Raw genomic sequence first — 22,706 nt, forward strand, 5'->3', positions numbered from 1 at the left:
GCAATCCCACTACTGGGCATATACCCTGAGAAAACCATAATTCAAAAAGAGTCATGTACCAAAATGTTCATTGCAGCTCTATTTACGATAGCCAGGACATGGAAGCAACCTAAGTGTCCATCAACAGATGAATGGATAAAGAAGATGTGGCACATATATACAATGGAATATTACTCAGCCATAAAACGAAATGAAACTGAGTTATTTGTAATGAGGTGGATAGACCTGGAGTCTGTCATACAGAGTGAAGTAAGTCAGAAGGAGAAAAACAAATACTGTATGCTAACACATATATATGGAATCTAAGAAAAAAAAATGTCATGAAGAGACTAGGGGTAGGACAGGAATAAAACACAGACCTACTAGAGCATGGACTTGAGGATATGGGGAGGGAAAAGGGTAAGCTGTGCTGAAGTGAGAGAGTGGCATGGACATATATACACTACCAAATGTAAAGTAGATAGCTAGTCGGAAGCAGCCGCATAGCACAGGGGGATCAGCTCGGTGCTGTGTGACCACCTAGAGGGCTGGGATAGGGAGGGTGGGAGGGAGGGAGACACAAGAGGGAAGAGATATGGGAACATGTGTATATGTATAACTGATTCACTTTGTTATAAAGCAGAAACTAACACACCATTGTAAAACAGTTATACTCCAATAAAGATGTTAAAAAAATTGTTGTCTACCATTTGCATTAAAGGTAATGTACTAGGTTCTGTAAGAAATGACAAATGAATAAGGCATGTTTCTAATCTTCAAGGAATTTATTTATAATGGGATATTCAGTGCTTCTGGTATCTAAAAGAAGTATGAAAAGTTAGTGGACTGTGGAAGGAAAAGTGGATTCTAATCCAAAATGTGGGCCAGTCTTCATAAATGAGATGGTTTTTGGAATGGATTTTGAAGGATGTACAGGATTTTGTTGGAGAGAGAGAAGGACATGGAAGTCAATGGTTCATTATTGAGTAGTCATGTGTAGTGAAATGTAGGGTTTTTATTTAGAGAATAGAACGTGGTGCCCCCTGTGTTTGGAGTATAAGATACATGAAAGCAAATGCTAGAATGGTATAAGCTCAATTTGCATGGACGTGGGAACCATACAAAGGGTTTTTCATTTCAATCAGTGGATGACGGGATTCCATCAAAAGGTCTTGATCACAGGCGTGTCATCGTCAAAGTAGCTCTCTCCTCTCCTTCTTTCCCTTCTTTTTTCGTAAAGATTACTTTTGACTCTTTCCTGGAATTGGGCTAGGTCCTAGGAATACTGAAATTAATAATATTAATTCTAGTAGAGGTAAGAAGGTTGGCTTGGAGAGGGAAGGGATAGGGATTGAGATGTGTTTGAAAATTATTCAAATAAAGCAAGCCATCTATGAGCCTAAATTATGGCAATGAGAATGGCAATGGAGAAGTGAATTTGAGTCGTGTTTAAGACACATCCTTGGTAGAATTTTGCATCTATTTGTTATGGCAACTGAGGGAAGGGGAAAGAGGTAAAGGCACTTCTATGGTTTAGAAACTGAGGATACAATTATCCCAGGGAAATCGGGAGAGGAAGAAAGTTTGGGGGATAGTTCAAGTTCATTTTGTTACATACTCTGTCAGACTGATTGTGAAACTCCTGGCAAAATTATTCTAACCAATGTTAGAATTATAGGTACCATATGTGAGAAAGAGGTCCAGGCTGTCAATGTGGATATGGGAGATATTCTATAAAAGTTATAACTGAACTGTCGGAATGAATGAGATCATCAAGGGGAGAATGGAAAAGGTCAAGGACAGACCTGTGGGGAATGTCCTCATTAAAAGGCAGGTTGAGGAAGATGAGCCCTCAAAGAGATAGAGAATGGACAGCTGTAGAAGAAGGAATGAAGGTGATCAAGATGGTTTGAATCACGGAAGCTGAGTGAGACCATCAATGTGGATGGACTAGTTACAGGGTCCACAGTTGCCATGAAGTAAATAAAATGAGGGAATGAAAGAAGCCACTTGGATTGGGACATTAGGAACTTATCTGTGACCTTGAGGGAGTTGTTTCAGTAAATGCTTTGGTACAGCCACTTTGGGATGTGAAATGGAAATGCAGCTAGGGATTAAAATAATTGCTGGGTGGCCCTTGCGACCCAGCTTGTGTCAGGGTGAGTTAGAATATGATATGATGAATCTGGGTGGTGTGGATTTACACTTGATGACAGCAGAATAGAAACAAAGAAACAAAAAGATTGCTTGGAACTCTATTTATGAATCTGCTGTATTTTCTTCCTACAGACATTATTTGATGAAGGCTGGCATCAAATTCGTCTCTTAGTAACCGAACAAGATGTAACTCTGTATATTGATGATCAACAAATTGAAAACAAGCCCTTACATCCAGTTATAGGGATGTTCATCAGTGGGCAAACCCAAATTGGAAAATACTCTGGGAAAGAAGAAACTGTTCAGGTGGATAAAAATGATCTGCTTTTTGTATTATATAAAATGGAGCTTTGGTGATAGTATTTATTCCATTTAACTGTATTTAACTTAATTCCTTTAAGAGACTTAATGAAAATGTGGTCAGTTCATTAGTGAAATTGTGTGTTTGTGTGTGTGTATGAAAATTAAAAATCAAACTTAATATAAGAATTCTTAGAAATTTGTTCCCCTAGGTGCAGGGTAGAATTCTATGTTCTTATGAACCATCAATTTCATATTTCCCAGCAGAAGCATAGAATATATCATGAATTTGGGAAAGGATTACAGCTGTGAGTGGGGGTTGTAAAAATTTCTTTGCAGCTGTGAGGATAAAATTAGATTAATGCATGTCAGTGTTCTTCATAAACAAAATGGTGACTTTTTTGGTATCTCTTTAAACTAGAGTATCTGTGTGCGGGTTGAGAAGTGTGTATGTAAAAGATAGCCATTTCTTGAAAAATCCTTTATTTGAAAAGGTATGTCTTTCCAACTCTGTTTCTATTAAGGGAAGACCATGTCATATTCAAATGTAGGATTACACATATGGTCTCTATGTATTAATGTCACACGTCAAATTGTAGTAAATATTTAAATAATGACAGGTGCTGGGCTTACTCATCACACAATACTCTGTGCCAAGAACTAAATCTCTGAAACTAAAGATGGTTTCTTGATCTGACTCTATGCAATCAGGGATGTGAAGAGATGTAGGGTAAACACAGAAAGCCTGGGAGACATTTTAAGTTGTCTAGGAAATGCTGTCTAGATGAGCTCTTAATAGAAGGATACTACAAAAGCTCCACTGGGTTTCCCAAAGAAGTCAGAGGTTTGTTTTTGGTGCTAGGGAAGTTTTTCTTAGGAGTTTTGTTGCGTCACATCTTTGTACTATATGTGAAGTATTTAAATTTGTATGTCTATTGCTTATTGTATTTTTATTGTTAACGAAGCTAAGTGTTTCAATCTATGTCTTACATGATTGCTAACTACACTGGCTGCTTCTGTGTATGTGAGTTGCTTTTATAAAACAATTTGCTTGGGCCTCAACTTTAACTTGATTGGTTTTATGTGTCTAGTTTGATGTCCAAAAGTTACGAATCTACTGTGACCCAGAGCAGAACAACCGGGAGACAGCATGTGAGATTCCTGGATTTGTGAGTAGGATGGATTATTTTTTCCTAAGTGTTGCTTCAGTACTTTCAAAGCAAGAAATAAAACGCAGATAATATACGAGCTTTAATTTAACATATAGAGTTAATTTGTTTCTTCACTGTCAATGCAAATAAAATGACACTGATTAAAACATATTTTGAGGTTCATAATTGAAATAAAATTATAATGTGTACAAGTGTAAATGGAAGACCACGGGAAATATTTTCTCATCTCAGATTGATGGTTCCACTACTCAGGTGAAGCAGGGATAGACCTGCTCTAGGAAAACATAGAATTCGTTGTCTGAATGTCCAGTATGTAAAATACATTTCTATACTTTATTAAATGTGTGGGTGAAATACCTCACGTGGCACAATTCTGAAGAGTGGAAAATTATTCATTTTCCTGTTTACTAGCACGTTTTCTCAAACCATAATGAGTATAAATTTTTCTTTTTGTTGTTGTTGCCACCCAAGTAGGATTTTCTTATAATTCTAGGATATAAGGAACTTTCTATTTATTTAGCTATTTTCATTAATGCGTTAGGAAGAAAAAGATTATAAGCTAAAATGTTAAAGAGTCTGATCATATACATGTGTGAGTATGTGTGTGTGTGTGTGTGTGTGTGTGTGTGTGTGTGTGTGTGAGATCAATCCCTTTTCCCCTGGGCAAGAAACAGTATATTGTTGCTAGTGAAAATAAGGTAAAATGTTGTAAAACTTTTTGACAGTGTGGATTTCCAGTCATATTTGAGCCCTACGTAGTTCTTTTCATTTGTATAGTCATGCTGTCATCATTTTCTTATTTCCTATCAAACTGAATAAATTATGGATCCATATTCTGAAAACTTGAGGACGTAGAGCAGCACATTTGAAGGATCTGTAATAAAATCAAAGATGGAAGCTTCTAGAATTGATTCATTCTGGATTTTCTACTTAAGTAATTGTTTAAACACTGTAACTTTTATTTTATATACTTATAATTTGGAATATAAATCTCCTTTGTTTAAACACTATAATGTTTATTTTAGATACTTATAACTTGGAATATAAATCTCTCCTAAAAGCATTAAGGAGTTATTTCATTTTGAGAGTCCATTGTACATACTTGATTTATTGCTATTTCTCCATTGATGTTATGCCATGACTATGACCCCCCATATAATAGAAGCACAGGGTGAGATTGTAGATTCTGTGTTCTTACATCCACTTTTCTGTGTTTTTATGGCTCCTTCCTCACTCTCAGGTATGACTTCTTCAGGCTTGTTTACCCTTTTCATCTTCATTCCCACCTTCTCATTTTCTGATCTAATCTGTTATTGTTTGGAAAGATTATTAACCTATTTTAAAATTGTGTGTCATTCAGTAAGAAATAGATTGCTTAGTAAGAAGCTTTTCTAAAGTAAATTGCATAAAATTGAATGCATGCAGTTTGCGACTTGCTTAGATGTGTTTTGGCTTTTTCTCTGGTTATTAAGTGATTCCCAGAAAGTTCAAGAGAGCGTATAAACCCCACCTTGAAGTATTTTTGTTCCTGTGTGGCCGTTATACCAAGCACACTCTCCATCATTGCTAATTTCCTTCCTTTATCCTATTATAAATGTAGGAATAACATAAATAGGTAATTTTTTAGGATCGTTGCAAGCAAATGTTTTAGCTCTTGCTGGTTTTGATACTTCATTTATCTCTACCCTGGACAAGGAAATGTCTGTAAATTAGGAAGATAATTTAGAAATTTAATTAGAAACATGTCTTAAAACACATTTGTTGTTGTTTTTCTTTCAGAACGGTGAGGTAGGCCTGGATACTATTATTCTCCTTAAGGTAATATTTGCCTTGTGGGACTGTTTAGCTTCCTTCCAACAATTGTAAGTATGTTAGATAAATAGAACCCATTTTTATGTCGTTTGAATGTATCTAGTATTCATAGCTTTTTTGTGATTCTGAATTTCTTATTGGATTGGGCTAAATAAAATTGGACAGTAAATATAAGATATCTTTACCATTTCACACACACATACAGACATACACAGGCATATGTGCACATATGTATGTGTCTTGCCGTGTGCCTTTATCTCCATTTTTGTCCTTTAGTGCTTCAATGGTCCCAGTGATGTTGGTTCAACGGCAGCTCCCTGTATTTGTCCTCCAGGAAAACCAGGACTACAAGGCCCCAAAGTGAGTAATACCTAACATGCTACTTTTGATAAAACACACAAATAAGAGTAGACACCAAATTCCTAATCACCATTGACTCTGTTGTGAAATTTCTGCCTAATACCTTAGAAGAGTTTAAAATGTGAATTTTAGTGATTTTTTTAAAAAGTGATTCTAATCTGTAATTGCCTTTGAACCGAAAACTGATACCACATAAAGTGAGGGAGTGTTATTAGTTTGTTTGCTTGTTTGTCTGTTTGTTTTTTCCCCTAATACCTCAACTGTATCCCAAGAATGATACCGCCTTACAACCTGGTAAAAAATGAAGAAAGGTCATTTGTTAAAATGTGTTCTAAATTCTTAAATGTCTAAATGCTTATTCTGTCAAAATGATTTTCAGATAGAAAAATGAAGTAAAAAATTTAAAATTGGTTTGAATGTTGTGTTTGATGTCCAATTCTAAAAAGAGGGGCAGGTGTGTATATGTGTGTGCATGTGTATTGATTTATTTTACTTAATCATGTAATAATTACTTTTAGTCATATTCATACATGCATATCTCCCAGTTACATTTACATATTTATATTTGTGTGTGTATCTGTATATATATTATTTGTGTGTATATGTGTTATTTGTGTGTGTATATATATATGAAAACTTACATATTCATCTGTGTACACATTTGTATATGATTGGAACCATGATGTGCATACTATTTTATAACTAGTCACTTTTTAACATAACAAATACTCTGAATATGTTTCTGTGTTATTAAATATGAATGATTAAATTTTTAAAAATAAGTTGATACTAATCGTGGCATCACTTAGACACAGCCTAAGATACTGAGATGTTAAGTGGTTTGTCCACTATAGATAAATCTTGTTTATTTAATATTATTTAAAAATATCATCTAGATAAAAATAATGTCTAACTTGAAAGCAAGTATGACTTCCTAGCCAGAAAAAATGTTTCGTGTATTGATCATCTATTACTTCAAGTGACCATAATAAATTCTGTTAGATATGAGTTGTAATGTTCATTTAGATGGAATTTTCTGAGAGTTTTAATCATCACAACTAAAAATTTTCAGTTTTTAGACTGGTAATCTGAGAGTCAGATTCTTCCTAACTTTTGTGCATGTTTCCCCATCTATTTTCAGTTGATAGTTCATGACCTACTTCAAACCTAGCTGTTAAAATCAAGAAAGAAATGCAATTTAAGAAATAAAAGAATGGGATTTCCCTGGAGGTCCAGTGGTTGAGACTTCGCCTTCCAATACGGGGGTGTAGATTTGATCCCTGGGCAGGGAGCTAAGATCCCACATGCCTTGGGGCCAAAAAACCAAAACCATAAAACAGAAGCAAAATTGTAACAAATTCAATAAAGACTTCAAAAAAAAAATGGCCCACATCAAAAAACAAATCTTAAAAAAAAAAAGAAATAAAAAAATACATTCATTCAAAGTAAATCTGTCTTGGAACTTGACTTCATTCCATTATAATCAATTTACTATTGTGAACAATTTTTAGATTGCCTTTAGGAAAGTTAATCCAAGTGTTCTTCTGTTAAAGTAACTATGTTATTTAGGATGCCTGATACAAAGGAAAAATACCTATAAGATGTTTCTGGGAGAATTTACCTTGCAAGGCAGCATGGTGTGACCTACCAGCAGACTATCTTTTGAAACATAGTTATACAGCTTATTCAACTTGGGTTGTTATACATAGAAATGATTTGATCTGCAAGAGATCAGAGTCCCATGACATCTGACTTCTCTAAGCCCAGAGGACCTGCCAGCCCCTCAGGCCACCCCCAATGGCTCTAAGGGGCTGTCCACTCCCGGGGCAGGTAGGGGGCACCTGATGCCTCTCATGTTTCCTGATTCATCATTAGTGGCCCATTAGGCATCTTGAAGTGACACCAATTTTTATGCCTGTACGTTTCTATAGCAAATTTTTAGCACACCCTTTGTCTTATCTGGGAAAGCCTCTGATTTTCAGTATTTCCAAGTTTCATGTGTTCCTCATTTTCATTCTCTTTTCTTAGTCATCATCTAGCCCCACTGCCACCTACTACTTTAAGTGAAATTACAATTTTCCACAGATCTTCAAGTTGGCGTGCCTTCTTAATCTGCTTTCCATTTTCTTCAGAAAATCTGGCAGGAGGACAGGACACACACACACTCTTCCATCCTTTTAGGGCTCTTTTCCCTGGAGGTGGTTCCTTACCCACATTGGGGACCTGCCCGTGAAAAACAGAATCCCTAGCAACACCCTGGGTTGTTCTTCCTTTAGAGAATTTCTGGCCTGGGAAATTGATAGAGTTTTAATTAGTTCAACAGCATCAGAACTAAAACAGATGAATCGATTTTACTATAGTTCCAACTGAGGCGTATTGGCTGTTTTTGTGAGATGCTCTCTGGAAAGTTTTACAGATTTCCATCAAGCAGACTTACCTGTACAGGAGAATCTAGTCTTCCCATTAGCCAGAAATCGGGTTCTCGGAGCTGAGAGTTTGGTCATGAAACTGAAACAGAGGAGAAATTTGTGTGTGGATAGGTGGATAAGTGCTTATTCTAAGATAAAGTCAGTCTTCTGCTTCAAGTTCTCTCAATTTCCAACAAATATGACATGCTTATTGCAAAACCAGGTTAAATTAACTATAGTATCCCATGCTTGGACTTTTCATGGCATTATAACTCTTCAATATGCATAGAAAAATATATTTGTCAAAGGACTGTGAGCCCCTGTATGAGGCTGGCTTATTTATTCTGTGTCCTTAATGTCAAAGGGAGTGATTAAATTAATGACTCTCTGGGAATAATTTTTATATGCAAACACTTCACAATGAAGGTTAATACAAACTAAATTCTCCTTTGGAATTCCACTGTCTAGCACAGTGCTTAATAATAATATATTTTTAAAAATTATGAAATCATTGAAAAAATAAGGTTCACCCCTCCTCCTGATTAACCTGTGTGGAATGCCTTTGTTCTATGTGAAAGATCCAGGCAATCCCCAATTTACAAACAGCTCCCTTCTAAAAGACCTATCCATGCAAATGGCAGCTTCTTCTCCCACTTCATAGCTGGAGGAACATTTATGGGGACAAACTCCCCACATTTGATCTAATCTTAAATGTTAGATCTATGAGTGCAGAAGTGGAAAGAAAGCATTTTTTCCCCTTTTTTAGGAAGGAGCAATTTCTTAATAACTTATTTTCTCTGAAATACCATTCTTTCTACAACTATATTGATGCCCTTTGTTTCACCCTGATAATTCTTCTGATTAGAGACTCCTTTGGATTATCAAAGTAGCCTCTGTCTAAAATACAAAAGCCTTTGGAAAATTTCAGGAGCCATTGGGCATTCACATTTTTATGTTAATTTTCCCAAACTAAGTGGATTCCTTCTAGCTGAAGAGAATGTTTGAGTTTTGAGGGAGGGAAGAGGTTGGTTTTGGAGAAAGGAATAGGTCTTAGGTCAGATACTTTTGTGCAGGTCAGTAGTTAGTCTGAAGGCACAAGGGTTTTGAGAAGAGAGCTTGAAAACATGGGATTTGGACCTAGGAGACATTTGTTTTAGATGAGCAACTTAAAATATTAGCTTACTTTTGCAAGCATTACTGTTTCTCACTTTAATTACTCATATTTGCACACTTGCAAGGCCATGTGCAGGGATGTTTTAACTTAGTCCATGATGTTTCCATTCCTGTCAGCAATTCAGAAATCCTGTGGCACAAAATCAATTCATCATAAGTAAGAATTGCTTTTCAGTTGAATACTTATTTTTTAAAATTGCAAATGTTTCAACTAAATTAGAAGAAAGCAGATTGAGAATTTAGTCACAGTTATATAATTATAGGTCATATGTCTAATTTGATGTATTTGGAAAAATTTTTCCATGTTAAATTTGCTAGCTCTCCCTGGGTTGGGTTCTGATCAGTGTATGCATTTTGATGTGGGCAGAGAGAGCAGTGTTTAGGAGCATGGAGTCTGGAGCTGAATTGGCTGAGTTCCCATCTTTACTGCTGCTTTGTGACCTTGGGCAAGTTACCTAACCTTCCTGGGTCTCAGTTTTCTTATATGTAAAATGGGAAGAGTAAAATTACCTGCTTCGTGGGGTTATTGTGAGGATTAAGTAATTTAATACATATAAATCTCTTAGAGCAGGGCTTAGCATATAATAAACAGTCAGTAAAGGTTGGGTGTCAGATTTTATTACAGTAATAAAATTGAATTTTTATTCTAATTGGGCTTCTCTTCGAAAATCAGTTAGGGTTTTACTTTATTCTTCCAATTTTATGGAAACAACGGCAAACCCACCCGAGTTTTTGCAAATAAACCAGTAGGACAATAGTCAAAATAACCAGTAAAACCTACCAGAAATAATAGAACCTGTAAAAGAGTTTATTTTCCCTCTTGGGGCTGTTGACCTGTGCCTTAAGAAGTCACATTGGATTTATCTTGTGAGTGATTTTTTTCCCTTGGAAACTTAGTTTTGATTCATTTAAAATATTATTGTTAAGTATATTTTATAATTTTATGCAGCATAAAAACACAAATCCCGTTTCTTCTCATGCCAAAGCTTTATTTCAGCCTCATCATCCTAGAAGTTAAAGCCTCTCAGATCCTTTTGATGTCTTAGATTTTGCTGATAATTAATATTCTGCAAGTAAAGAAGTCATTAACAGGAGATTGGATCTGATTGGAAATAGTCAGCAAATAGTTATTGAACTTTTACTTGGTACCCAGCATTGTCCAAAAAAGGAGAAAATATTGACCATGTTTTCAAGGAGTCTCAATCCAAATGATAAATGAAGACCCATCAAGGGAAAATTTTGAGAAAACTCTTGTTATGAATAAATGATCGGTGATATGGGAGCTGCTGTAGCATATCAGTAGAAAAAGACATCAGGAGAAAATGCAGTAACAAGGAAGGTGCAGTGATTGGAAATTTTGTTATATTAACTCAAATGGAAAAGGAAGAGTCTTCCCAGGAGATAAAAAAAAGATCGAATCTGTTGATTCGCAGTGAGGCCAATCTGAACATGGTTAAAGAAAGATGGCAGGGAGGCCAGAAATTAGTGTGGAACCTCTCAAAATAGGAAGAAAAAAATCTAACACCCTAGAGAACAGGAGTGCTGCTCCCTTAATGTCCGCCTGACACTGGGTGTCTTTGGATTAGAATTACAAATTGTACCTCTTCAGCAAGAAATGACATGTTCCCGTGTTATTTTTCTCCCTGGATTTACAGCTATTCTTTTTCGATCTCTTTTAAAAATGGCATTTCCCTTCTTCTCAGCCTTTCCACAAGCTAAACCTCTTGGGCAATCATAGGTGAAAAACCCATCCTTTCTTCATTGGTTCCTTGATAGAGTTCACACAGTTCTTTCCATTTTTCCTGTTATGTTTCAGGAACAAACCTCCCTCGCCAGTAGCCTGAAGTAGAATTTCAGTTCAGCATATTTGGCTCTGTGCAAGTACCCTTAGCACTGATGTTTAGTTAATGTATAATCACTGTGGTATGTGTGAATGATTTCTTGATGTAGATATGAAGCACTGTTGAATTGAAATCAGTTGTCTGTCTGTAGTAGTTTACCAATACTGATGGCCGACACATGATGTTTTTAGGGGAGATACCCCATGTGGACCTCATGGACTCCATAATACATGGATATGATATTATTATTATTATTATTACTACTACTATTATTATTATTATTTTGGCTACACCCCGCCGCTTGTGGGCTCTTAGTTCCCCGACCAGGGATCGAACCTGCGCCCTCGGCAGTGAAAGCACAGAATCCTAACCACTGGACCACCAGGGAATTCCCTCATATTATTTTTTGAAGTATTTCTTAGAATTAAATTATAAAACACCTTCACATCACAAAAAATGTTGCTTTCATTGCCTTTTCTCATGGGTGGTGACCATCTGACTGGTCAGTACTGACAGTTGGGCCTGGGCTCGTTGCCAGGCTGTATGGAATAATGTTCCTTGAAGTTCTCTGGTTTGTGAGGACAAAGGTCCTTTTTTAGGTGTGAAATGTACTCAGGGACTCTGGGGGTTGTGCAGAGTTCTCTGGCTTGGGCCTCACTTTCATGAAAATATTCAAATCTAGAAGTTTATCATTATCTTAAAATGAGATTATAAATATAGGCAGAGACACACTGACTGGACTGAAAGAAATAACTGTTGTGCAGCTGTAAACTTGAGTGCCACATGGAAGATCACATAGCCTATGGGCTGTTTTTTTTAAAAATACTTTTTTTTAAGGTAGAAATTATTCTTGTTTTTTATTGAAGTATAGCTGATTTATAATTTTGTGTTAATTATTGCTGTACAGCAAACTGGTTCAATGAAACATATATATATACACACACACACACACACACACACACACACACACATATATATACACATTCTTATTCATAGCCTTTTCCATTATGGTTTATCACAGGATATTGAATATAGTTCCCTGTGCTATACAGTAGGACCTTGTCGTTTATCCATTCTATATCTAATAGTTTGCACCTGCTAATTCTAAACTCCCACTCCATCCCTCCCCCACCCCCCTTCCCCTGGGCAACCACAAGTCTGTCCTCTATCTATATGTGTGAGTCTGTTCCTGTTTCATAGATAAGTTCATTGGTGTCATATTTTAGATTCCACCTATAAGCGATATCATATTAAAAAATAATTATCAATTGAATTATTATATCATGGGTCATGGATATCTGTAGTGTAACATCTAGAACAGAATTAAATCTATAGATTTCTGAGTGAAATACTACTGTCATTGAAACCATAGTTGTTCTGACATTGCACAGTTTGTTCAGAATTCTAAAAATGTCTCTTGCTTTAAATACTGATGTTTTACATCAGTGAAAAGTACTTTCCTTGTTATACCTATTGTGCTCACAGAATTAAATCCCTGAAAGTTTTACATAATAAAAAGCCTTTAATTTTTAAGGTAGATATGATATCATTTTTCTAACCCTATTTTGGGATTTCCGTCTTTTGTTTGTTTATTTTTTGTTTGTTTGCTTTTCAATATACAAAAAGCTGCAAATAATGGAATTGGCTTTTGAACCCTGATGGGGTCTGGCTGAATCAGTGTGGTTGGTTGTTTTGGACTGAGAACTTTTTTTCCTCTCTAGGGTGACCCTGGACAGCCTGGGAACCCTGGATACCCTGGACAACCTGGTCAAGATGGTAAGCCTGTGAGTACTGAAAGCTTAGTCATCTCCAGTACTGGGATTATAGGGTCAATGTAACATGGCACTGGGTGAAATTCAACAGGCAGGGAAGACTTTACTCAAGACTATTGTAATAGGGGAGAGAGGCTCAACTCCACGCAGCTGAAACAGGGGGAGGGAGGGCTCCTGAGGGCTGGATGAGCTGGGAGAAAAGTACTGGAGGACTTTGAGGGGAGATTGATCAATGGGATGAGCAAATGGAGTTATTCCTGAGCATGGCAAATGTCTTCCTCAAGGTTAGGCCATCTGTGTTTCCTACTTGGCACCTGTCCAAGTTAGGGTCATCTCCTCTGTTTCCTTAATGGGTGTTGGGGTGCTGTTTCCTTAATGGTTCCATTTAAACGGGATGGCTCTCGGGTCCTGGAGAAAGACCTGAGTTGTAAAACTGGCAAGAAGCTTTTTAAAAGATTTACATCTCAAAGGGTCAAATAAAGAATTTACGGTTGATTTTCAGTTTTCTAAAGTAAATGCTGTAGGAAAAGGGAGATCAGGGGTGTAGACCTGGGAGGAAGGCCACTAAAGTTTAGTCAAGCTGAGGGCCACGTTAAGGCTAGCTTGGTCAATAGAAGTAGTGTTCTAGTCTCCTTTTAGGTATCTTCACAACTGCATAAATCTTTGCTGCATTAAAAAATTACCCAGTGAGTTCTCAATATCAGTGAATATAAGGGCTCAGAAATCTTTTTATTTTTTTCCCTTCGTGTCTTAAAGTTTTCAAGTTAAAAATCTTTCTAAAGGTGATGTTATTTTCTTAGGAATATATGCACTGGAGTATACTTATAATCTGACTTAAACAAATATCCTCTAAGGTTCAAGAGAATTTTAGGGATATTTATGAATTAAGGAAACATAAAGCAAAACCACTTTAAAGCAACTTAGGCAAATTTTTACAGGTAAGTCAGCATGTTTATCACAGTAAATAAACATGAGGTAATAGCTTTTGAATGTTAAATAATTGTCGCCAAAATAAGGTATCTCCTGGGAGACTTTATCACAAGATGTTAGCGCTTTCCATGAAGCATGGGAAGGTCTATACTGTGCGTCAATAATTTTCAAGGCATGAAAGAACCACAGGCCTCATGTTAAACCACCAACACCCCAACTATCAGGAGAGAAGGGAGCTTGTTCAGTCCCTGAGAGAGGTTTGCTGACAAATTTAATACAAAAAGTGCAGCCAACTTTCTAAGTGGCAGTGTGCTGGCGCCTTTCACACCCGTGTTGCATGGGAAAGGGGTTAAATGTACAGGTGAGCCTCTCTGAGAGAGATGTCAAAGAAAGGAGTCTGAAGAGGTGACAAAGTGGTGGCCAGCTTGGAGCTGAAGCGCTGCCAGGAGATGGGGGTGGTGCTGTTTAACCGACTCAGTGGGATTCACTCCAAGTGTGATGGATCCATGAGGGGGCCTGCAGAAAAGAAGCAACGCGGTCTGACTTACTATTTAGAAAGATAAATATGAATATTCTGTGGACAGCAGATTATATGTGTCAACTGAAAAAATGCACAACGTAAAAGTTGAGAATTATGTTTTTTTCGGCGGACTCTCTGAGGACTTCAAGCCTGGAAGGCAGCCTCTCAGAGACCTCTAAGGGACTGCTCGGAAGAGGTGAGGGAGGGGCCAGGATATATAGGGGTCTTTGCAACAAAGACCAGGGAGTCCAAACATCAAAAGATTACTGTTCATTAAAGAAAACCAGACATCTCAAGTTAAGGGATTTAGTGCTTTTCTATGTATGGGAAGATGCAGGAGTCCAGGCTCATTGAAATCATTCCTTTGATATGCACCTCAGCTATCTGGGGCCAGTGTCCTGTGTTTTCTCATCCTGAGACCCCTCAGGGTACATTATTGGAGGTGGCTGCAGTGGCTGAGGGCTTGATGGTGGGCATCCTGTTTCCATCCTGAGTTGCTTCAGGGATTACAGTCTGGGTGGCTTTAATGTGACGGCTTGATGGCTGCAATATCCTTTGTTTACTGATATGGCAGGTGGCATTTTTCATTCACATGGGGCAAAAGTGGGAGCAGGAGACCATGGAGGAGATTATTTCAACATTCTGAGTGAGAAGTAAGGGTGGCCTGGATTAGGGTGATGTGCTGGAGAGGGGAGAAGTGGTCAGAGTCTGGAGTATTTTTTAATGTGAAGCTGAGAAGAATCACTGTCAAGTTAGATGTGAGGCATGAGAGAAAGTGCCAAGGAAGCCTCAGAGGATCTTAGCTTGGGCAGCCGGGTGAATTGTGGTGCCATTTCCTTAGCTGGGCAACACTGGCAGAGATGTAAGTTTTGGGGGGAGACATCAAGAATGCATTTGTGGACCTGCTGAAGGTGTCTCCTAGGATATTCGAAACAGGAAACTTGAGTCAGGAATGTGTTGGAGAATGAAAACGCACGGTTAGGACTCTGTAGCATGTGGATGTATCTAAGCCTGCCAGAGCCAATGAGATCATTCAAGGAGTAAGTACAGATAATGGGAGAAGAGAAGGGGGCAGGGAGTTGAGCTTAGGGCTCTGTTACAGAGAAAATTAGGAGGAGGATCCAGCTGAGGAAATTGGGAAAGAATAGTCAGTGAAGTAGGAGGACCACAGGGAGGGTGTGGAATCCCAGAAGCCAAGTGCAGAACGCATCTGAAGAAGGGAGCCATTCATTGTATCACTGCTGCCGTGAGGTTGATAAAAATGAGCTCTGTGCCTAGACCATTGGATTTGCTTGATAGATGTCATTAGGGACCTTGATAAATGGGGTTTCAGGGAAAAGCAGGATTAAACAATGGGTTCAAGAGAGATAGTGGGAGACAAAATGGTAACAGTGAACATAGATACTTCTGAGGGGTGTAATGGGGAACAGAGAACTGAAGCAGTAGCATGGGGAGGATGTGGGATAAAGGGGTTTTTGAAACAATAGGAGATGTTAGAACATGTTTTTATGATGATGAAAATGAGGCAGAAGGGGAAAATTGGGTGATTTGGGAGATAAGGGATATTTACAGGAAGAAAATCCTTGGGTAGGTAAGAGGGCATTGGTTCCAGTCGCAAGAGGAAAAGTGTGGCCTGGATAAGAGTCTAGGCAGTTAAAGCTTCAAATGGGGGTTAGAGGGCCAAGCCAAAAAGTACAGAAATTTCTAGGTGCAAGGATCAGAAGTTTATCATCAGACTGCTTCTATTTGAGTTGAATGAAATGAATAGATTCCAAACCTATCACCCCCCCCTTTGCCTTTATCCTCAACTCCCATTATGTGCCAACACTTGTCGTTTCTCTTATAACCCATCCCTTTCTTGCGATAACTGCAGGTGTCATGTGACCTTGGTGAATTCCCTCACTGCAACCCCTTCATCCCGCTGAAGATACTGCCCGAGGGCCTGGGGGAGTTCTACCCTGATCATACTGAGGGGGATGGGTTTTATGAAGATGAGCCCTCTGCCTGGAGACCCCTTCCATGGGACATGCTGTCTCTGTTGCTGGCAGCTGCAGTGCTGTCTCAACTCCAAAGCAGAGACACTTCACATGTCGACTTGTCACCTGCTGGCCTCTTGTGATGACACGGAGCTCCCCTGACAGCACTGCCAAATTATTTAGGCTTTTGTCTTTCTAGTGGTGCAAAGTCCTAGGCAATATTGAGAGGTGAGTGCCTTCCACAGGCTATCAGCTCTAGCTTGCCCTTTTTGCCACTAATGAAGTACTGGAAATTAGTTATAATTAGCTTGATACAATAATCATGGATATTATACTTTGTGGCTCTCGTTTAAGCTATAGTAGGCTTATTGTCTCATCTCATTCAGTACATGCATATTTGTGTTTTTTTGTGTGTGTATGTATAGATATAGCTTTGTAGTATCTGACATTAGATGTTAGATGCTATTAGGTAATATCTGATGTTAGAGAAAGAAGAAACCTACTGTAGTAGACAGAATAATGTTCACATCCTAACTCCAAGCCCTGTGAATATGTATGGTACCTTACATGGCAAAAGGGACTTTGAGATGAAGACATTTTCTTGGTTAATCTGAGTGGCCCAGTGTCATCACAAGGGTTCTTATAAGAGGGAGGCATGAGTATCAGTCAGAGAAGGAGATGTGGTGGGTGATTGAAGCAGAGATCAGAGGGAAGCAGCTGTGAGCCAAGGAATACAGGCAGCTTCTAGAAGCTGGGAAAGGGAAGGGACAGATTCTCCCCTGGAGCCTCTGGAAGGAATTCAACCTCCCAGTGACACCAAGAATTTAGCTCCCTAAGACACATTATGAACTTCTGACCTCCGGAAACATAAGTATGTGCTGTGTTAAGCCACTCTGTTTGGGGTAATTTGTTACATCAGCAGTGGGAAACTGATACACTACCCCAATCCTGTTTACCTAGAGGTATGACTTTTCTCTTAAATATCTCCCTTTTCCCCTGTCTTTTTCCCTCTGCAGGAGATAAGAGGTTAGGTGACCAGGCAGGAAGAGAAAGTGAGCCTGGGAGCCAGAACAGCTGAGGGTCATTAGTGTGTGTCCAGGGCCAGCGCAGCAGGAGTGGGGCAGTGTGGGTGGGGCCTCTGGCTGGTGATTGAAGCCATCTGGCCAAGGAAACTTGGATGGAACAATTCTAAGGGAATTCTGCTTTGTTTGGATTTGGCTCTGTGCAACCCCCCTCAATCAGTAATTTGAATCTTTTTCACATAACCAGGCCAAGTCAACTGAAGCTTTAAATAGGAAATTATTCCACTCTGGAGAAATACTAATTTTCATAAGGAAAATGCCTTCAACCAAAATTAAAGAACTATTTTCAAATCCTTCCACTGCTTTCTAATTTCTCTATCAGTTAAATAACTTCTCTCAGCACAGTGTCTGAGCATATTACTATTTTACTATTTTATCATTATCAAAAAAGAGGCAGAGGAAATATTTATATATCCTGTTAGGTACTTCAGAGTAGTACAGCTATTAGAGGCACTGCACTGCTATGACACTGATTTTTTTTTTAAAGAAGGCCATTTATGGAAACATAATAGGACTATTTTATGATTTTGTAGAAGTGTGTATTTTTATGGTGCTCATTTCCATCTCTTTTCTGTCGTCATTAATTATTCTTCATGAAGGAAAGTACTTCCCTGAACCCAAAGCCCCAGCTAGTTGTTGGAGAGATCTGGGGCTATTTTGCCTTCTTCTTTGCTTTTGAAAGTTGGTTTGCTTTTATGGGCCTCAGTTTTTTCATCTGGAAAATAAGAAAGTTCTCTCCAATGCTGATTTTCTAAGATTTCATTAAAGTCATATTTGCTCAGAGAGAAAGGTGGGCTAGACCAAGCTTCAGCATTTTGGAGGTGATTTTCCATATTGGCCTTAAGAACTGACTCGGGAAGCCTGACCATGCACTACTTCCAATAGACAAGAGTGCACTGGTCAACAGGTCAACCTCAGTGATGCAGTGCCCCCCTCCATCCCCACACCCATCAGCGTGCCCCTGGATGGTCCAGAGGTGCCAGAAGGGGCCCGCTTTCTCTGGGGGATTAAACCTTGTAGAAGTGGTAGTCAGCACAGGTGGGGAATTTCAAAGTTACAGGGCCTTCTCAAACCACACATAGAGGGGTGGGGCAGGTACTCGAGGTGAAGGTGTAAGGTAGGTGGGAGGAAGGAGGGGCCTCCTAGAGCTTTCAGGCCCTTGTGACTACTTGACTTTGGTTTCAGTTGGAGTGAACTCAGGAGCCATGGGAGGGTCTTGAATAAAGCTGTGATGTGACATAATTTATTTGTAAAAGAAATGACTCTGACTTCTGAGTTGAAAATAGATGTTAGAGCAATGAGGGCAAAAACAGGGAGATGAGGAGAGGAGGCTCTTGAAATAATCCAGGAATGAGATGAGGGCGACCGGCGTCAGGATGGTAGGAGTGAGGGGAAGGGAATTGCCTACACTCTGGGGTTATTTTGAAGTTAGAGCCCCCAGGATTTACTGATGTATCAGATGTGAGTTTGCAAGAGAGCAGTCAAGGGTGACTCCAATGACATGTGGTAGAGAAAATTGGGGAAGGGAAGTCAGGAGTTTGCCTTTGGATAGATCAGATTTTTATGTTAGACGTTCAAGTAGAAATTGTAGGTGGGTGATTGAGGATAGAAGTCTGGCATTCAGAGGGAGTTCTCTTTGTGAACTGTCCTTTCTTGTATTTTGCATCTCAATTAATGCACTTCTTATACATTAAGATAATGAATCCTTTGCTATAGATGTTGTCAATAGTTCTTCTCTTTATTTGGTTTACAAATTTGGTTTTAATTTTTAGAAAAGTAAAATTTCCCTGCAATTGAATATTTTCTCTTGCTGTTTCTTCCAGTGTTCTTTTTTTGAGCATTCCATACTCTATGTTCATTGATTTAATATGATTTTCAAGAATTTTTGATTGTTGAGTTCATTTTGGGAATTTATTTTGGCATTTGGGGTGACATGACGATCCAAAAAACTCTGGTCAACTTGGAGAATGGCCATTCTAACAAACTGAAATTCAACCAGAATATTTGCCTGTGAGACGGTATTTAAATTTAACCTTGTCGAAAGAGGAATTAACATATGTAATGTGTGGCCTCAAAGGCTAATGCAGTTTTTGGTCTTGTTAGTAATATGTGATGTATGTATTATGGAAGACTACAGTCCTGCTTTTGGAGTGTTGGATTTGGTTTGGAATACTACACTTTAGGAGTACGTAGGATCTGGAATTCAGAAGAAGAAGAGAGTAAACTCAGAAGACAGCTGGCGGGGGGTGGGGGAGGCAGTTACTGAGCTTCACGTGTTATCCCAGCAAAGATGCTCTTCTCACATTCTAAAATCCTCCAGAATGGTGGTAGAGAGAAGGAGGAAAGGGAGGAGAACTAGGCTTGCAGAGTAAGTTTGATGGGGGGTGGATAATTAGTAATAGAACAATAGACCCAGCAGACAAGATTTTTATGCTTTCCTCTTTTCAGACTCTGAACTGAATATGGTACCAACTGTGGACTCAATCTTTTAAGAGCTGTGGGGGTTTGGGGTCCAAGTGCCATGAAGATGAAGGACCTGGAAAATGGGATACATTAGGATACAGGCCAAAGAATGGCTATGATGAGGAAGTGGCCTCATTAGGAAGTATATGAAACATCCTTCTAGAGAGAACAGTTTCCACCTGAACTCACTTCCCTTCGGTCTTGGTTCCTTACCAAAAATGCTATGGTCTCCCTGCCTCCTGCTGCCATTAAACAAGCCCCCCCCCTCCACGCCACACACACACCTTATGAACGTCTTACTGATAGATTAAAATGTGGACCATTTGTGTCAAATGAAGTATCCACTCCTTGGGCAGTTTATCTGCCTTTTCTCTAATAAAACGTTATTTAAAACTCATCTCTTCTATAAAGTTTTCCTAGACAAAGCTTAGTGGATTAGCTACTTCATTTTTCTTCAACACACCCCTTATGTAAATCTCATATATGGATCTTTCCGTGTTTATGTCATGCGTCTCTTAAATAGATTACATTATATTTTATATAGATAGTATATACAATAATAATAATCTGTGCATAATCATTACATGTATATGAATGCTATCTGTATATTTAATTAAATTATTCAAGGAATTGTTTGGTGGCACATCTAGCACTTGTGATTTTAAAGGTCAATTCATGCCGATATTGTGTCTTCTTTTGATTGTAATCTATATGAATGCAGGGCTGTTTCTACTATTATTTTTAGAGCCCTAGGTACTGGTGACTGATTGGACTCAATATTTATATATTTGCTTATTTATTTATTCTTTCATTCATCCACTCACATACTAGATATTTGTTGGGTGTTCTTCTAGGCTAAGGGAGTATAGCAGTGAAGAAAACAGAAAAAAAAATCCTGCTGTTTTGAATATCACATTCCACTGGGGACAGAGAGGTAATAAATTCATAATTATAAAATAATAAATATGTAAATAATATCAGATGGTGGGAAGTACTATGAAAAAAGATAGGACAGCAAGAGAGGGAATGAGGTTTAGCTATTGGTCATTGTCCTTTGAACATAAAGCATAACTATAGAGATTTAGGGTGGGAAATAAGAATTACTAAGAAGGTATCAGTTACCTTAACAAGCTGTGCATTCTCCTTTTGAAATAAGCTTAGTATAACTTTAAGTGTAACCTCTCAGGGAATGAGGCAGTTTAGCTAAGTTCAATTGCATCTGTGAATATGAGAACAGAACCCTATCTGCAGAGATTATTTGTCAAAGGCAGGCAGTGTTTTCCTTTCATGTGCAAAGCTCAAGTCTGATTGTGTGAGCCCCTGATTGAGTGGCTTGGATAGAGATCAAAGTCCTTCATCAGACCCACAATGCTGTGTGCATAGCCTCCATCCTTCCATTTTGGTCCTGTTTTGCAGGCTACTTCCTCATGCTCTCTATTCTTTCTTCTCCGTGGATGTGTCTCATCCCGTCACACTGCAGGACACGTTGAAGGGCTCCCTCTGCTGCACTGTGCTTCCTTGACTGTTCCTTTGAGCCTGTGTCTTCCGGAAGCTTCCCCTGACTGCTACCCTTTGACCCTTATGGCATCACGGTTCTTTCTTAGATCTCAGAGCAGGTGAAATTTTACAGGTATTCATGTGATCTGTTACTCAAGTAATTTGAGCAATCAGTTAAAGCCTATAAACTCCTTGACTCATAGTTGTGTTAGAAACTCAAACTAGTTTCTATAGTAGATACACCTGGAGAGACAGATTTATGAATATTCTTAGAATTTAATTGTGTAGAGTTATAAACTCTGCCAATGCCTAGAGGAATCCACAGTGTACATTAAAAGTATACACTTAATTTTGGTTACCTAATTACCCTGGCTGGGTACATAAGAGACTCTGTTGGAACTCTGGGAAACATCGAAGAAAATTATGTAATAGTATAAAATTTAAATCACCTTCTTATATTTTAAAAAGGAGAGTGACATCCAAAGAGATATCTCTAGATTTCATTCTCGTTTTTAAGTTTAGAATAGTTAAAGGAAACCAGTGACTCTATCCTCACTACTGAAACAAATCTGTACATTTAGATTGGCAGAATATTTTATGGTATGGTTAGAACTGGGCTCAGAAGAGATTGTGACCCTTGCACATTTGATGATTTTATTTTCTTAATTTCCTTTTCAAAGCTATACATCTTTCCTGGAGCATCGGAACTCTGAATCATGGAAGAAAGTAAATTGATTCTGTATTCTTCAACCCTACAATTTGGCAGCGAGAATATTTTTTTCCTAAAAATGACTCATTTACAAAGAGACTTTGTGTGAACATGGAAAAGACTTACATACTCTCAGAAATCTTGCAGTTGGGGGTAGGGTGGGTATTTGGGCGTGCTAATAATTGCGAAATGGCAAAATTAATGTTGAACAGTATTAGTTGGTCAATGATCATGTGAAAGTTACAGTTCTACAAGAAAAGACAGACACTTGTATGTTCAGAAAAAGAAAAACTCAGTAAACTATATAGAAAGCTTATCAGTTTTCCTGTTTCAAGGCAGTTTTCTTGTTTTAATATACCCTGCTATGAGTCAACCAATGTTTTACTTTTTGCTCCTCTCGGAAAGTGTTCTGTGTTGTAATATTCCTCCCCATTAACCTTTATTTTCCTGATTTTTAGTCCAAAATTTGTTTTTCTGAATTTCATCCAATTTCTTCTGGTGATTTGCCCTGGGATCTCCCAGCTTGAATGTGGTTTTGGTTTTTCTTTATTTGGT

At 38.3% G+C, this 22,706-nt stretch overlaps 1 protein-coding gene across 2 annotated transcripts in view; it reads left to right on the top strand.

Annotated features, from left to right (window-relative positions):
- The window catches only part of COL21A1 (collagen type XXI alpha 1 chain), a 185,071-nt gene that overhangs the window by 76,933 nt on the left and 85,432 nt on the right, over positions 1–22,706 (top strand). Inside the window, exons 6-10 of one of the 2 annotated variants that reach the window (XM_055079962.1) lie at positions 2,269–2,442; positions 3,528–3,605; positions 5,388–5,396; positions 5,697–5,780; positions 12,924–12,986. In XM_055079962.1, coding sequence (XP_054935937.1) covers positions 2,269–2,442; positions 3,528–3,605; positions 5,388–5,396; positions 5,697–5,780; positions 12,924–12,986 — 408 coding nt within the window. Of the gene's footprint in view, positions 1–2,268; positions 2,443–3,527; positions 3,606–5,387; positions 5,397–5,636; positions 5,781–12,923; positions 12,987–22,706 lie in introns of those variants that run through there. The other variant, XM_055079961.1, reaches the window with a different exon arrangement.

Source organism: Physeter macrocephalus, chromosome 18 (genome assembly GCF_002837175.3).
Source record: "Physeter macrocephalus isolate SW-GA chromosome 18, ASM283717v5, whole genome shotgun sequence".
NCBI lineage: Eukaryota > Metazoa > Chordata > Mammalia > Artiodactyla > Physeteridae > Physeter > Physeter macrocephalus.